At 59.3% G+C, this 14,727-nt stretch overlaps 2 protein-coding genes across 4 annotated transcripts; both read right to left on the bottom strand.

Moving 5' to 3' along the window:
* Positions 1 to 1,369: 1,369 nt before the first annotated feature.
* On the bottom strand, positions 1,370 to 2,390 carry ADM5 (adrenomedullin 5 (putative)). Its single transcript, XM_061173444.1, has 2 exons — positions 2,032 to 2,390; positions 1,370 to 1,828 (listed from the first exon to the last, which is right to left on the bottom strand). Exons 1-2 carry the CDS (start codon positions 2,100 to 2,102, stop codon positions 1,573 to 1,575), a joined length of 327 nt encoding a protein of 108 aa, XP_061029427.1. The 5' UTR covers positions 2,103 to 2,390; the 3' UTR covers positions 1,370 to 1,572.
* Positions 2,391 to 4,006: 1,616 nt separating this feature from the next.
* On the bottom strand, positions 4,007 to 14,621 carry PRMT1 (protein arginine methyltransferase 1). Of its 3 annotated transcripts, XM_061174515.1 has the most exons (11): positions 14,537 to 14,621; positions 12,247 to 12,300; positions 11,585 to 11,686; positions 10,667 to 10,822; positions 10,462 to 10,525; positions 8,294 to 8,436; positions 7,310 to 7,397; positions 7,108 to 7,223; positions 6,066 to 6,216; positions 5,629 to 5,750; positions 4,007 to 4,262 (listed from the first exon to the last, which is right to left on the bottom strand). In XM_061174515.1, the coding sequence occupies exons 1-11, from the start codon at positions 14,570 to 14,572 to the stop codon at positions 4,179 to 4,181; spliced, it is 1,116 nt and encodes a 371-aa protein (XP_061030498.1). In that variant the 5' UTR covers positions 14,573 to 14,621; the 3' UTR covers positions 4,007 to 4,178. The 3 variants fall into 3 exon arrangements, with proteins under 3 accessions (XP_061030498.1, XP_061030500.1, XP_061030499.1); XM_061174517.1 differs by lacking the exons at positions 12,247 to 12,300; positions 14,537 to 14,621 and adding an exon at positions 11,920 to 12,034 and having other exon boundaries at positions 4,008 to 4,262; XM_061174516.1 differs by lacking the exon at positions 12,247 to 12,300 and having other exon boundaries at positions 4,009 to 4,262.
* Positions 14,622 to 14,727: the final 106 nt, after the last annotated feature.

Here is a 14,727-nt window from a genome sequence, read left to right as displayed (position 1 = left end):
CAGCTCACCCTTCCCTAACCACCTGAGGGGTCTTGAGGGTCCTGGCTGAAGACTCCGGTATTGGGGGGACTTCAATTGGGGACGTCTGTGAACGCACAGAAAGGCAGGAGGGATAATTTGCGTTAACCCCTTTTGTGGCTATTCCGAGAACATCGTGCGGGGACAGTGCCCCCCCCCCACAAGGGCCTTTCAAGATTCGGGGGTCGGGGCGGGAAACCGGTCCAGGGTGAGTTGCGGGATCTCGGGAAAAACATTAGTCCCAAACCCATTTGAAATGAACACCTGCCAGACGTTGGCATTGTCCACTCCATTTCCGCTTCCCATTCCAAGGCTGGGGCTGGGGGGTGGGAGTGAGGGGGGAGTTGGGTGGGGGTTCTCTATAAATTCATACGCTCTGGGGTAGCCCAGCGTCCCCTCCCCCCGCCCCCGGGCTGAAGGGGATGGGGGGAAGCACCCTACTGCGCATGCCTCGCTGGCAGGGATGCTGAGGCTGAGAGCAGAGGCGAGCGTCGAGGACAAGTGATGGAGAGGCCCGCACTCCCAACCCAAGACACAATCCTCCAGCCCCCGCAGGAGCTCGGGCCCCTCCAGTCCGGCACTTACCACGCTGAGTCAGGGGTCCGCCGATTGGATCCTGGAGACCAAGCCCGAGTACACCCCCCCGACCCCCGATTTAGAGCACCGGACTCAAGCCTCCCGCTTGCATATGTCCAATCCCAGTGACTATGAGTCCAAGACTTGGTCGATGGGCCTCCGGAGCACCTGTCCGCCTCCGACTATCCAACATCCAGGAACCCGGATTTCTGTCTCACGGGTGCCTCGCCGGGTATTCAAGTCCCAGGTTTTATCCCCGCCCCCTTCCAATCTTCTATCCCCGCCCCTTTCCAATCCCCGCGCTCAGTTCCCGCCCCCTTCGAATCCCAGCGTCCAATCCCCTCCCTCCGTTCGATCCCCAGCCCACAGACTCCTACCCGCCTGATTCTCCACCATTGGGCCTCCCCCGTTCTACGCAGCACCTCTCCTCCGAACCCCAGTTTCCTCGGCTCCCCAGTCCACTCTTTGTCTCTTTTCTTTCTCTTTGAGGAAGGAAGCTCAGCTTGTAACTCACAGCCCACGCGCGTGGGAGCCAGAGTGAATCTCAGCCCTACCACCCAGGGGAGGGAGGAGGACTGCTTTGGGGTCAGGTCGGCCCACCAAAACCACCCACGGAAGATGCAGCTGCAGGGATTAAGTTGGCATGGAGGTGCTACAGCAGATTGGATTCAAGTTAGAGGGACTTCCGTGAGGGGAAAAGTGCGTGGGTAAAGGGGAGGGGCTCAGGGACCGGGCTCAGATTGGGTGGCCAGAATGGGCACAGACAAGCAGAGACTGAAACATGGAACTCTCGTTTTATTCAGCTCTGGACGTTAATATTCTTTGTCCATGCTGGGTCCGGTGTGCACGTGGTCCAGCCCAGTCGCAGCCTGGGGAGAGCCCAGGAGGTGGAGTTAGGGGAAAAGAAACTTGGGGTCACGGCCCCGATACACAGATGGGTAGACTGAAGCCAGGGGACGAGAAGAGATGTGCCCAACATCACCCAGCGAGCTGGGCACTGAGCTGGCCTCCTTGCCGCAGGCTGGGGTCCTGGAGACGCAGCAGGAGTCTGGCCGCGCGCCGCCGGCGGCGCCCATAGCTGTGGGGATCCTGAGGCTTGCGGCCCGCCTTCCCTGAGAGCTCCTTGGTGGAGGCAGAGCGGAGCCAGTATATGATCTCTGGCAGGCGGTGCGTCTGGCACGTGCCCAGTGAACAGAGGTGCCCGCGCAGCTGGGAGACCTGGTGCCGAGGCCGCCTGGGGATGGAGCGTGGGAGAAGAGCGGGTTCAAACAATCCACTCGAGAAATGGAGCCCTGTGGGCGACCCAGAACTCCGAGATTGGCGGGCGCGTTTCCTGATCAACTTCCCATTCCACCGAAGCGGAAAACCGCCTAGAGAGGTCGCACGCCCCTCGCGTCTCCCTCCGGCTCTGTCCCCGCTGCCACCGGCGTTTCTCACCTGCCCGCGGAGTCCGGGTCCCCCAGGGTAGAGGAGGCGAGGAGCAACAGCAGGAGGATGTGGGCGGTCATCGTGGGGGTGGGGCGGGCGGGGTCCGAGAAGCCGGTGGGGGAAGCTGCTCCTCTGGGCTGCGGCCCCGCCCCCTTCCCGGGCCTGGAAAATGCCCTCTGAGAGACTGCTTTAGTGCGAGGAATCCGGACGTCCCCACTTCTCAGGCCGAGAAAACGGAGGCCAAGAGCCACACCATGCCAGAAGGGCAAGATTAGGATCCGGACGCCCACCTCCCGCACCGCGGCCACGGAGCCCTCACGGGTCCCGCCGAGGTGCTATCTACGCTCCTGGGAGGCCTCGGGAGACGCGACCCCTTTAAGGCGGAGGGAGGAGGGGCGGGGCAGCTGACACCTGCAAGTGACGTCGCAGCTTCGGGCTTCCAGGAAAGGGGTGGGGGCGGGGAAGCGCTAGGCTACTTAGATGCGAACTCACCCTCATCTCTGTCAGGGACCCGACTAGCGTTAAGTCTCAGGGGACAGGCGACTTCCAGAGAGGGGGCTGGGCAATGTGGGACATTGGCAATTGGGACAGGTGGCAAAGACAGCCACCTGAAGTTGTAGAGAGAGTCTGGGCCCTAACACCCTCCTGGTAGAAGAGGAATAGGTGTAGACGGGTGTGTGGTGCAGGCAGGCCTAGCGCTCCAGCTGTACTGAAGCAGGTGTAGGAGGGCCAAGGAAAGAAAAGCCTGGGATTCCGTCTCCGGTGATCCAGATCGTATGGACAGAGACCTGGGGGACCAGCAACTCTTGGGAAAGGAAGGGCAGGCACGTGTAGACACCATGTCGCCAGCAGGGGCTGAACAGACAGCCCCTGGGGAGTTGTGAAGCAGGCTAGTGGGGCCTCAGTGTGCATCTCCGTAAAGTGGGGCAGAGGGTGGGAACCCCCCGAGCTCCGAGCCAGGCTGGGGGAGGAAGCAGGCACCCACCCCCACAAAGAACTCTATCCCCGGACTTCCCTGGTGGTGCAGAGGTTAAGAATCCGCCTGCCAATGCAGGGGACACAGGTTTGAGCTCTGGTCCCCTGGTCTGGGAAGATCCCACATGCTGCGGAGCAACTAACCCCGTGCACCACAACTACTGAGCCTGCGCTCTAGAGCCCGCGAGCCACAACTACTGAAGCCCGTGTGCCTAGAGCCCATGCTCTGCAACAAGAGAAGCCACCGCAATGAGAAGCCCGCGCACCACAACGAAGAGTAGCCCCCGCTTGCCGCAACTAGAGAAAGCCCACGCGCAGCAACAAAGACCCAACGCAGCCAAAAATAAATAAATAAATAAATAAAAATTTTAAAAAAAGAACTCTATCCCCCTCCAACACCCCCCCCCGACTCAGTTTCCCCAGCTGGAGAGGGCAGGGCAGTAGTCACTGCCAGTCAGCCCTGGTTTGGCCTTGGAGGGTCCTGGACGGGAAAAAACAGCCAGAGAGGAACAATGTGTGTGATGGGGGAAGGCGGGAGAGAGAGCTTTCTGGGGAACTTAAGGGCCCAGCTGTGCCGGGAACCCACACTCCAGCCCTCCCCCAGCCCAGCAGGGCAGCTGGGAGCAGGAGTCTGGCCCAGTGGGGACAAGAGGGACCAGGGACTCAGGAGGCCTGAGAGAGAGGGAGGTGGGGGGCACAGACCCCGAGAGCCAGTGGAGAAGGCCCTGCGAGTGACCTGAGGGCAGAGGTGGGACAAAGACTTGAGAGCAGGGCTGTGGAACCCCCGAGACGGCGGGGGTGGGGTGGAGGTGTAGTAAGACCCAGAGACACAGAAGTGGTGACAGAAACCGGCAGCCACCAGCAGGCGCTGTCCCCACGCTCTGGATGCCTGGCATCTCAGCACCTGTGGACGGAACCCCAACCCCACTTCGCCCCCAGGAAGCTGAGCCGTCCCAGCTGAGGATTTATTGGCGTAAATGCAACCATATAAAAACATAAGTTATGAAAAACACAGTCACGATGTGCCCGCCCCCCTCCCCGCCCCCGGCCCAGGCCCCGGAAACCCCCTTCTGTGGGAGGGAGGGAGAGGAAGGGGGAGCCCCGAAACTGCCTAAGAACGCTGCAGCCCCTGGGCCCTTGCAGGGCCGGCCCGGCCGGGGTGGGAGAAGCCGGATGCTGCCTCAGCGCATCCGGTAGTCGGTGGAACAGGACAGCTCACACAGCTGGCCTTTGAAGTCCAGGTCAATGGTGAAGTCCAGGTCACGCTGTGGGGAGAGTGCGGGCGTGAGGGGGAACCCGGGACAGGGCAGGCCGAGACAGAGGGCAGCGGGGGTGCGGTAGGGAGGGGTGGCCACCCCAGCCCACCTGAGGTGCCGTGGGCCCCCCGGCTGTCTACACACCCTCCCCAGAGACCCCACATTGCCGGTCCCACTCCCAGCATCTGTCTTGAACCCCGCCTGACTCCCCGTGAGAAGCTCCACGTGACATCCTCAAACCCACCTGGAACCCAGCCACGCCCCCGCCTTGGGTGGGGTGGCAGAGCTCAGCTGCTGTCTCTTGCATCATGATTTCCCCCATCAAAACCATCCCCATCAGCAAGTTATTTTCTCCTTCTTTCACAAGAAGCAAACGTCCTCCTCTCAAAAAGCTCTGTGGTCCCACCCCACCGTCCCCACTTCCTCTCCTCCAAGGCTTCCTGGACGCCAACCCTCCTGTGCCCGCCACCCCCAGCACGCTGGAAAAACTGGGGCAAAGTCACCAATGACCTCAATGACTTCTGCCCTCAGTCCTCACTGCACTTCACCCCTGGCTCCCAGCTTCCTCCTCCCTCTCTGGGTCTCTTTCAGTTTCTAGTTTGGGTTTTCTCCACCTCTGCACTACTGACATCTAGGGCTGGACCACTCCTCGCTGTGGGGGGATTCTTATCTTGTGCGCTGCAGATAAAGCAGCTCCCCCACCTCTACCCACGAGATGCCACCAGTACCCCTTCTTCAGTTGTGACACCCAAAATGTCTCCAGACAATGACATGGGTGGGTGGGGCAAAATCATCCCTGGTTGAGAATAGCTGCTTAAACTGGTTCTCATCTCCCTGACTTAGAAAGCGGGCGCACCCACACTGGCCGCGCAGAAGCTCCTGACTTTGCCGCAGACCTGCTTCCCCACCGTGTCTCAGGCTGATGGCAGCTCCGTCCTGCCAGGTACTCAGGAGAAAAAAGCAGGGGAAGAAACGGCCCTCCTTCCCTTCCCTCACCCCCATACCTGGGCGAGGATATCCTGTCAGCTCTCCCTCTGGCCCCGCCCCCACCTGCTCCAATACCTGCCGGCCCCTTTCCCAGGTGGACACAGAAGTCACCTCCTGCTGGCATTTACCACGTGACTGTCCTGTGTCTAGAACATGAGTGCCAGGAGGGCAGGGGTTCAGCCTGATCACCGCTGGGGCCCCACGGCCCCCTGGTTTCTAGTAGGTGCTCAATAAAACTGTGGTCCATAGACAGACCTGGGGGGCCCCCAGACAGATGAGGCCAGAGCAGAGTGTAGCCAGGCCGGCTGGCAGGCTTGGGGCTGAGGGGTGCTGGGGCCCCAGAACAGGGAGAGGTGCCCCTGAGTCCACCCCCCCGCAAGAGCCTCACGTTGTTCTTGGCATTGGGCCGCATGCCAATGGTGCCAAAGATCTCCTCTCCCGTCTTCACTGTCAGGTAGTCCTCCATGTAGAACACCGTCTGCTTCCAGTGCGTGTACGGGGACTCAGGGCCTGGCGGGGGAGGCGGGGGAGGCGGGTCAGCCGGGCCCACCCGCCTCCGAACCTTCCCAGCCCACACCTTCCCTCTGCCTGGACACCCCACCGGCCAGTGACTACCGGCTAAGCGGTGACTGTGGCCCCTTCACCCTTATCAAGCCTGGGAGGGGCTGTTTCACGGGTAGGGAAACGGAGGCACCGCACGCTCAGGTTGGCTGGCAGAGCCGGTGTCAGAACCCGGCTCCTCGGTGTCCCCGTGGCTCCCTCTGGCCACTCTTGTCACATGCCCCACGGTCCCTGGGCCCCCGCCGCCCCAGGGCCCCGCCTCACTGGTGGAGAAACCGGTCCTCTTGTGGCAGCGGGTGAACTCGATGTTGAAGTAGGCCACCAGCGCGTGCACGTAGTCATTCCGCTTCACTTGCAGGCAGAAGGGGGAGGTGAAGGTCAGGTCTTCCACCTTGACCGTGTAGATGTCCACCTCCTGCGGGATGAGCCTCGTGAGCCCCACTCCCCGACCTCCGGCCCAGCGGGGAAACCTGGGGGGGCCCCGCTGGATCCCTTGTTCCCTGCTCTCCCAACTCCAGCCCCAAATCTGACAGTTCGACCTCCTACAACAACTACTGTTCCTTAGAGAATCGCCCGTTTTCCCCTCTCCACTGCCTGTACCCTGCTCCTGGCCACCATCCCCCCCTCCGATGCGGCAGCATCTTAACAGGGTTCCATGGCTCCCGCCCTCTCCCCCCACATCCCTTACTCCACGTTATCAGCCAGTGCGACAATTTAAAAACAGATCATGTCACATCCCTGCTTAAAATCCTTTGACTGCTCCCCGGTGCACTCAAAACAAAACCGGGGCTCCTGACTCAGGCCATGGAGGCTCGTCCAGTCAGGGCATCTGCCCTGCCATCTACCTCTACAAACTCCCTCCTCCACCCAGTTTTGCCCGCCATGAGCATCCCAGCAAGATTTGATACTGTGGGTCGGGAGGGGGACCTCAAAAAATGATGGCTGCTGGTAGTCTTTATCAGGGATCCATGTGTGTATAAACTCACTCATGGCGCTGGGCTTTCTGCATTTGGTGGCCCTGCCTGGGGTCTTAGCTGCCTGCCTCGGGCGGACGTGCCCTCCGGGAGGTGCGCCTTGGGAGCAGGGCCAGCCCACGTCACTGCCTTGTTCTGGAACCCGAGGGCCATGCCTGGCTCACAAAGCTCTTTAAATGAAGTGGCTTCTCCAGGCGTCTAGCGCCACCTCCAGCAGATCCGTCAGGCTCCCAAGACCTCAGGCAAGCAAGTACTCTGTGCACTGAGGTCCCACGCACTGGCCCTTCTTGGGTTGACCCTGCGGGACACCCAGCCACCCGCCCCCCCCTCACCTTTATCAGGCAGGCGTTGGTGACCAGCTGCTTGGGGTCCACCACATCCACAAGGGGCTCCTTGATGGCCACGTCTTTGATGCAAGACATGTCAAAGCCGTACACGTTCTCCCACCCTGGGGAGGAGGGGAGGGGTGAGCCCGTGGCGGCACCCGGCCCCGAGCCTGACCCACCCCTCGGGCTCCTCGGGCCCCGAGCTCACAGTGGATCTTATAGTCTTTGTACTGCCGGTCCTCGATGGCCGTCACATACAGCGTGGCTCGGTCCGGGAAGATGAGGCCATCGGGTGCCTGCAGAGTGCAAAGGAGCAGGGCAAGGGCATGAAGGATGGGGGGCCTTGGTAACGCTGCCCCATTTTGTCTCCTTGCCCGTTTTGTCTCTTTATCCACCACCCCTGCCCCCGCCCTGGTCTGAGCTACCAACATTTCCCACGTGGACTCCTGAAGCAGCCCCCTCACTGGTCCCCAGCCTCGGCCCTCGGTTTACTCCCCGGATGGCTGCCTGATGGCTCCCAGGAGCATCTACGTCAGACCCTGTCCTTCAGAGGTCCTGAGGGATCCTCAGAACCAGCCCCCCACCCCCACTCCCCTGAGGAGTAAAGCAAAGTCTCTCAGGGGTCCACGAGGCCCTGCGAGATCTGCATAGGCCCCTCCACCCCTCACCTCCAACTTCACCTCCCAGCGCTCCTCCAGATCCTCATTCCACTACAACTTCGCCGCTGCTCAACACACAGCAAGCACACTCCTGCCCCAGAACCTATGCACTGGCTGAAACCCTCTGCCCAGTGTGCCTTTCCCCTCAGATCCCATGCAGCTCCTTCCCATCCTCTGTTCAGGTCTCAGTCACCTCCCGTGGGAGGCCTGCTCTGACTTGAGCACCTGGGACCACAGCCCCCCAGTCCCTCCCTATCCCTATGCCCTGCTATCGTTCTCTTCCCAGCACTAACTCTCCTGACACTGTACCATCTCCCTGTCCCTGTCTAGCTTCCAGTACTGGCTCCCCTCCGTCTTGGCTGTGGGCCTCCTAACATCTGTGTAGGAGATGTATTCAATCCCCTGTATTCACTGCCACTGTGGGAAATACCTAGCATGGCTTTCCTTTTCTGCCTGGATCCTGACATATGCTCAACAAACAGCTGAAGGACCCTGGCCTGCATCAGCTGCTCCCGCCCCACTGGGGGCCTCACCAGCCACTTGTCTCGGGCGTAGAGCACGGTGTTGAGCATCGACTCGTAGAAGAGGCAGTAGCCCATCCACTCGCTGATGATGATGTCCACCTTCTCCACCGGAAGCTCCACCTCCTCCACCTTCCCCTTGATGATGGTCACCACTGTGGGACAGACAAGGGCACATGCCACCAGCCCAGAGGAGGCCCATCTGCTCGCCTCCCTTGGGGGGGATGGGGGGTGGTCCAGGGCCTGGGGACCCCACTGGGACAGCCCTTGTCTTCTCAAGGAAGGGCTGGGGGTTGTATTGGGGCATCTACAAAGAACTCCACGAGCTGAAGCCACACCCTGTTAACTTAGTTTTAAAATTCATTCATCATGGGGTATTTTTGGGGCAAGAGCAAAAACTTTACGTGGATTAGGTATTAGGTGACGTTAAGATTTTGCCACTAACAGTCAGGCCTGGGGCCCGGTGCGGAGAGCCCTTCGTCCTGGGACATGAGGCCCGGTCAGAAAGGTGGCTGACCCCTCGCCCGTCACGCACTGCACATTCGTGGGGAAGCTGCTAAACCATTCGTAGATGACCTGCTTCTGGGTCAGGGTTTCATACGCAGCAGAGAAGCTCCCTCGCTGCAATCTATTAAAAGTCAGCCCTCGACGCGAGGGTTTTGCTTTGTTTTGTTTTGTTTTTCAAAAAAAAAAAAATTAAAAAAAAAAATTTTCCCACTAACGGTCATGGTCTTTTTTTTTTTTTTTCGGCTGCACTCTGCAGCTTGTGAGATCTTAGTTCCCCGACCAGGGATCGAACCCCGGCCCCAGCAGTGAAAGCGCCACGTCCTAACCACTGGACCGCCAGGTCACGTTTTGGGGGGGGGGTTTAATTTATTTATTTTATTTATTTATTTTTGGCTGTACTGGGTCTTCATTGCTGCGCATGGGCTTTCTCTAGTTGAGGTGAGGAGGCTACTCCTTGTTGCGGTGCACGGGCTTCTCATTGTGGTGGCTTCCCCTGTTGCGCTCCAGGCGCACGGGCTTCAGCAGTTGTGGCTCACGGGCTCTAGAGTGCAGGCTCAGTAGTTATGGCACACGGGCTTAGTTGCTCCGCGGCATGTGGGATCTTCCCGGACCAGGGCTCAAACCCGTGTCCCCTGCATTGGCAGGCGGATTCTCAACCACTGTGCCACCAGGGAAGCCCAGGTCATGCTTTTAAAATGGCCTTATCTATTAGAGACACACACAGCAGTACTCATACAGTCGGAATTTGCTTCAGGAGATATTTAAAGCTGAGTGATGGGTACTTGGGGATGCATTACATTAGTCTCTTTTAATAAAATCCCTTCAGCTTCTAGAATGCCAAGAGCCCTCACATCTGGAAAACCCACCATCTTCCCATGTTCTCTGCCCCTCAAACCTTGCAGGTGGGAAGGACAATTTGGCAGTATCTGCCCAACTTCCATTTTTGACCCACACGATCCTACTTTTATGAACTGACCTCACAGATACACTAGTTCGTATATGAGATGACAATGATGTTACGCGTGGGAGAATGAAAACCTCGGAAGCTTAAATGCTCATCACCAGGGACTTGGTTAAGAAAGCTGGTGTATGTGTAGACAGATGATGGCAGCCATCAAAAAGCAAGATCCTCTCAACATTGTGAAAAGTGTTAAACCACACAATAAGCAGGTGAAAAAAGCAAAGGGCAGAAGACTTGTATCAATATGTATGAAATGCTATCTGTGTCAAAAACTGGCACGTGAACGTAGAAACACACACACACATATATTTGCTCATAGGTACGGACTTCTCTGGAAGGGACCATTGGCTGCACTCAGAGAAGGACAGCTGAGAGGCAGGTAGGAGACTTCTTACTACAGGCCCTCAGATGCCAACCAAGTGACTCTAACACTCACTGAAAAAACTAAAGACTGCTTCTTGCCCCGCTCCCCCTCCCCCCTTTTTCAAAGACTGAGACACTGAGCTTGCGACTTCTGCACTCAGATTCTAAGATGACTTGTCAGGTGTTAGGTTCTGAGAAGGCTGGATTCTTGGGCTGTCGGCAGCCCAGAGTCCACAGAGGAGGAACGCCTGAATTTGAGTTCAGTGGCCCCCATCCCCTTGCTGAGGGCCCCGGGGAAGCTGGGATCACCCGCTCCCTCCCCACAAACCCGTTCTCTTCCTGGGCTCACCGTGGTCTAACTTGTTGGCTTTGACGATCTTCACCGCATAATCAGAGATACTGGAACACTCGATCTGGGGGCCCAGGAAGAAGGGAGGGTGAGAGCCCCCCCAGTCCCACCCTCAGTCCCCATCCCCCTCCACCCAATCCCTGAGCCCCAAGGGGCCCCCTTTCCGTCCCCAGGCCCAGGCCCACCCGCTGCCTAGGACACTCACCCCGATGACCTTGCGGGCCCCGGCCTTGGCAGCGAACATGCAGAGGATCCCTGTGCCCGAGCCCACGTCCAGCACCACCTTGTCTTTGAAAAGGTGCCGGTTGTGAAACATGGAGTTTCGGTACGTGAGGGTGCGGACCTCATCTTTCAGCATTTCCTGGAGGGGGTGGGTACAAAGATATCATGAGGGGGCCTGCATCCCCAGCTGGAAAACAGGGTGCCCTGGCCTCCAACACACTGACCGTTTCAAGAGCTAGAGCTCAGACCTCAAACTTGCTTTAGTCCCCTTGAAACAAGTCATTTCCCTTCCACACGCCTCAGTTTCCCTATTTGTAAAATCGGATTGGGTGGACTAAACTCCCATATCAGCCAGGTTCTACCACTGCCACCTAAGCCCCTGTGAGCCTTGGCTTTAAAAAGTCCTCAGCAAGTTAATGCCACTGAACCGCATACTTGCAAATGGTAAATTTTGTTATGTATATTTTATAACAATTAAAAAAAGAAAAATCTTCACAATTCCATCCCAGCTGCTTTCTGGGACCTCAGCCCCCATCGCGTGCAAAAGGGTCGAGAAGCCTTCGGCACACTGGGCACGAGCAGCTGGGGGACAATCCCGCCGCCGGTCACTAGAGGGCGGCAGAGACCGGCAGGCCCTGACCTCTGGCTGAAGTCTCAGGCACACATGCGCGCTCCAACCCCAGCCTCCCAAGAGGGGCCCGGCACAGAGCCAGGCTAACCTCTGTCTCCAAGGCAACGAACGGCTGGGAGAGGCGACCCCGGAGTGAGCCTCGCATGCGCAGAGGGGAGGCCCGCTGCCAGGGAAGGCAGTGCGCATGCGTTGGAAATTAAGTTCCAGCCCTCCCAAACATTAACCCCCTTGAAGACTGAGCAGCCTTATGAGCTGTCTGTCCATACTCACCTCGTGGATTCCAAAGTGAGCATAGGAGTCAAAGTAGTAATCTTTGGACGTCATGTCCTCAGCGTTGGGCTTCTCGCTGCTTTCTGCCTGGGCACAGGAGACCTGGGAGGGGGCGGATGGGAGCAGGGGTCAAACCTGGGGGCTCCCCACAGACTCTTAAGCCTCCAGGTCCCTACTTCTCCCTGGAGTATAGAACCACCCTCCCAAACCGTACCATGGCAACCCTACAGCCCCCGCCTGCCATCTTGCCTCTCCCAGGAACCCCCAAACCTAACACCCCATTTTCCTCTTCCAGGACCCCCCCAGAGCACCATCCAGGAGAGCACCCCTGATACCTCAGCCACGCCTACCATCTCTCCAGTCTCTCTGCCCCCGTCTCTAGCTCAGCCCACAGCTGGGGAGGGGAGGAGAGGGGAAGGCAGAACGGGGGCAGACATAGGGAAGGACAAAGGGGGGCTGGAAATGGAGTTAAGGAAGTAGCCACAGTGTTGGGGGAGGCCAGATAGGGGCCACAAACCTGGAGGGAGTTTGTACTAAGTGTTTCCAGGGCACAGGGTGAACTGGTTTGAAGCAGGAGGGATCATAGTTAAGACCACTAGAAAGGGCCTGATGTGTGACAAGATATGTATATGTGGGGAAGGGTCTCACAAAAGGATATTTACTTCTTCAAGAGGCGGCTGGAGGCTCATCCCATTAGCCAAGGTGGCTACAAAATTCTAGGAGAGAGTAACAGGGAGAAAGGATTAGCTACTGGGAGTGACTAGGGGAGGGCCAGGCCAGGGGACCCGGGCTCTTGGGGGAGAATGAGGTGTTTCCTACAATTTTGCTTTTTTTTGAGGGGAGTGGTGGTAGAGGGAACAAATAAAGAGGCAAGGCTGTTTTTAAAAGGGTGCAGGGTGGGTGGGCGGGAGTAGAGGGGGAAGGGGGGTTCTATCCCAGCTGTGGCTGGAGAGATGGTGGCCTGCACCCACACTGCCCCTCTTTGGCCAGGCACCTGATGACACACACCTCCCCCATCCAGGCCAGAGGAACTGGCACCCGCTGGGCACACAGGCACTGCCAGCTGTCACTCCCCCTCATCACCTAATCCCCCCAGATTAGGTGACACTTCCTGACACAAACCCCCATCCTGGGGTGCCATGAGTAGCTGGGGGAGGGTGGCTGGCAGGGGGTACCCACTGGGCACCTGCCACCTCTGCAAACCAGTCTCTCGTCTGAGAGGATTCCAGAAAGGAGGTGTGGCACACAGACGACCCCACCAGAGCTGGCACCCCGGCCGCTAGCTCCTGCCTTGGACTCAGGGAGTCCCAAACAAAACCAGTGAGAGCCAACCTCCTCGATTATCACCCTCTGCCCAGGAGGGAGGAGGCCAGACCCTGGATCCTCAAGCCCACCTACCCTCCATTCAAACAACCATCCCAGGCCCTGAAACCCCCCCGCCCCGGTGTGGGGCAAAGTCCTGGGGCAACCTCTGGGGAAGATATTTCTTCCACCCACACAGGCCCTGGTCCAGGAGAGAGCCGAGGGGGATAGGAGTCATTGAAGTGACCCCTAGGGGCTGCCCCCCAAGGTATGCATCTTGGGAGCCGACCTCCCATTCCAGAGACTGTTACAAGGTAAGGGGTGAGAGTAGGAAGACCCCATCAAATTACAGCTTTTCCCGATGTAACCACCCTCTAGGCTCCAAGAAGCGTGAAATCACAGACATGACCCCCTGGGCTCCAAGCCCCACCTCTATCCTCCCAAGCCAGTGAATGACGCGGATTAAGAAGGGCTGCTGGTGAGAGGATTTCCCACTGGGGCGCATTTCTCAACACCGCCGATACCACCGCCAAACAAGCCCCCAGAGCGCTTGAAACACAGCACCGGAACCAGCCCCACATGGCTGCACGAGAACCAAACCTCACGGGGCACCATTTCAGGCAACCAGGCTCAGGACCCTCAAACAGGGCCTCAGGAAGGGGGAGGTCAACTCCCACCCTCACAAATGCCCCAGGGAGAGAACGGGCTCCAGAAGCGGGTAAAGTTCGCTGCGTCCATTCCCTCACATCCCTTTCCCAGTACAGATTCTCCCTCCCCTCGCCCGGGAGGGCTTCGACGGGGAGGTGGGCTTTGGGACACGCCCCATGAAAAAGATGTCCCTCCCACACACCCAGAAATGGCCACAAGGGGGTGCACAGCGCCTAAGCCGGAAGGATCTCCTTCAGCTAGATGCCCCCCCCCACCAACCAGAGGGAGGTCACAGGGGCCTGCCCCATCCCCCTAGCTCCCAAAGCGGGGAGAATCCAGGGACAGGAAACAGGGGGTGTGAGGGGGGCCCGGAGGGAACCAATCCTTCGTCTTCCTACAATCCCAACGCAAGAGTGCACGAAACCTGGACGGATGCCTAAACAGATGCCCTGGTCCCGGGAAGGGATTTGTTGAGAGTCGAGATACACTGCCCCTCCCAAGAGACTCTTTACTTCGTGGAGGTCCCCAAGTAAGTCCCGTCCCGAGGTGCCTGTCACGATCCCCGGGGAGGAGGGCAGGGGGTCTCAGAAGGAGGGTCGGAGCCTCCTCTCCGCCCCCCCGGGGCGCCCCTCCCCCGGCCGGGGGCGGGGCCTTTGTCCCGCACGTGGAACCCGCCGGGCCAGCGGGCACGGCACACCACCTCCCCACCCACCGCGCCGCGGCCACGTGGGGGCCAGGCCGGAAGCGCCCCCAGCCCTCCTCCACGTGGAAGGGGGCAGGAGACCCTCGGAGCGCCGTGCTGCCTCAGGCCCCCGAAAGCTAGGGAACCCGCACTTCAAACGGTATCTCCAGATCCGTTGAATGCGGCGCCCCCTCCGTACGGCTGGGGGCCTTCAGCCCCAATCCGGCGACTCAGAGCCCCTTCCCCAAGACGGAGGCATAAAATACCGACCTCCAAACCGCCCCCCGCCCCCTGCCCCCGACGGCGCTCCAAGCGCTCACCTCCATGATGCAGTTCGCGGCCTCGGCTGCCGCCATCTTCACCCGCGCCTACTCCTCCTCCGGCCGCCGAGACCCCCCCCTTCTCCGCACTCCCCCGGGACCGCCTTATACCGGAGGGTCCAAGGCCCGCCCACTGCGACCCCGCCAGGAGATCTCATTGGCAATGGAGGCGACCCGTCTGGGAATACCGT

Source organism: Eubalaena glacialis, chromosome 18, assembly GCF_028564815.1.
Source record: "Eubalaena glacialis isolate mEubGla1 chromosome 18, mEubGla1.1.hap2.+ XY, whole genome shotgun sequence".
In the NCBI taxonomy this organism is placed as follows: domain Eukaryota; kingdom Metazoa; phylum Chordata; class Mammalia; order Artiodactyla; family Balaenidae; genus Eubalaena; species Eubalaena glacialis.
Note: the sequence above shows the minus strand (reverse complement) of the source record. Positions and strands in the feature narration are given on the sequence as shown.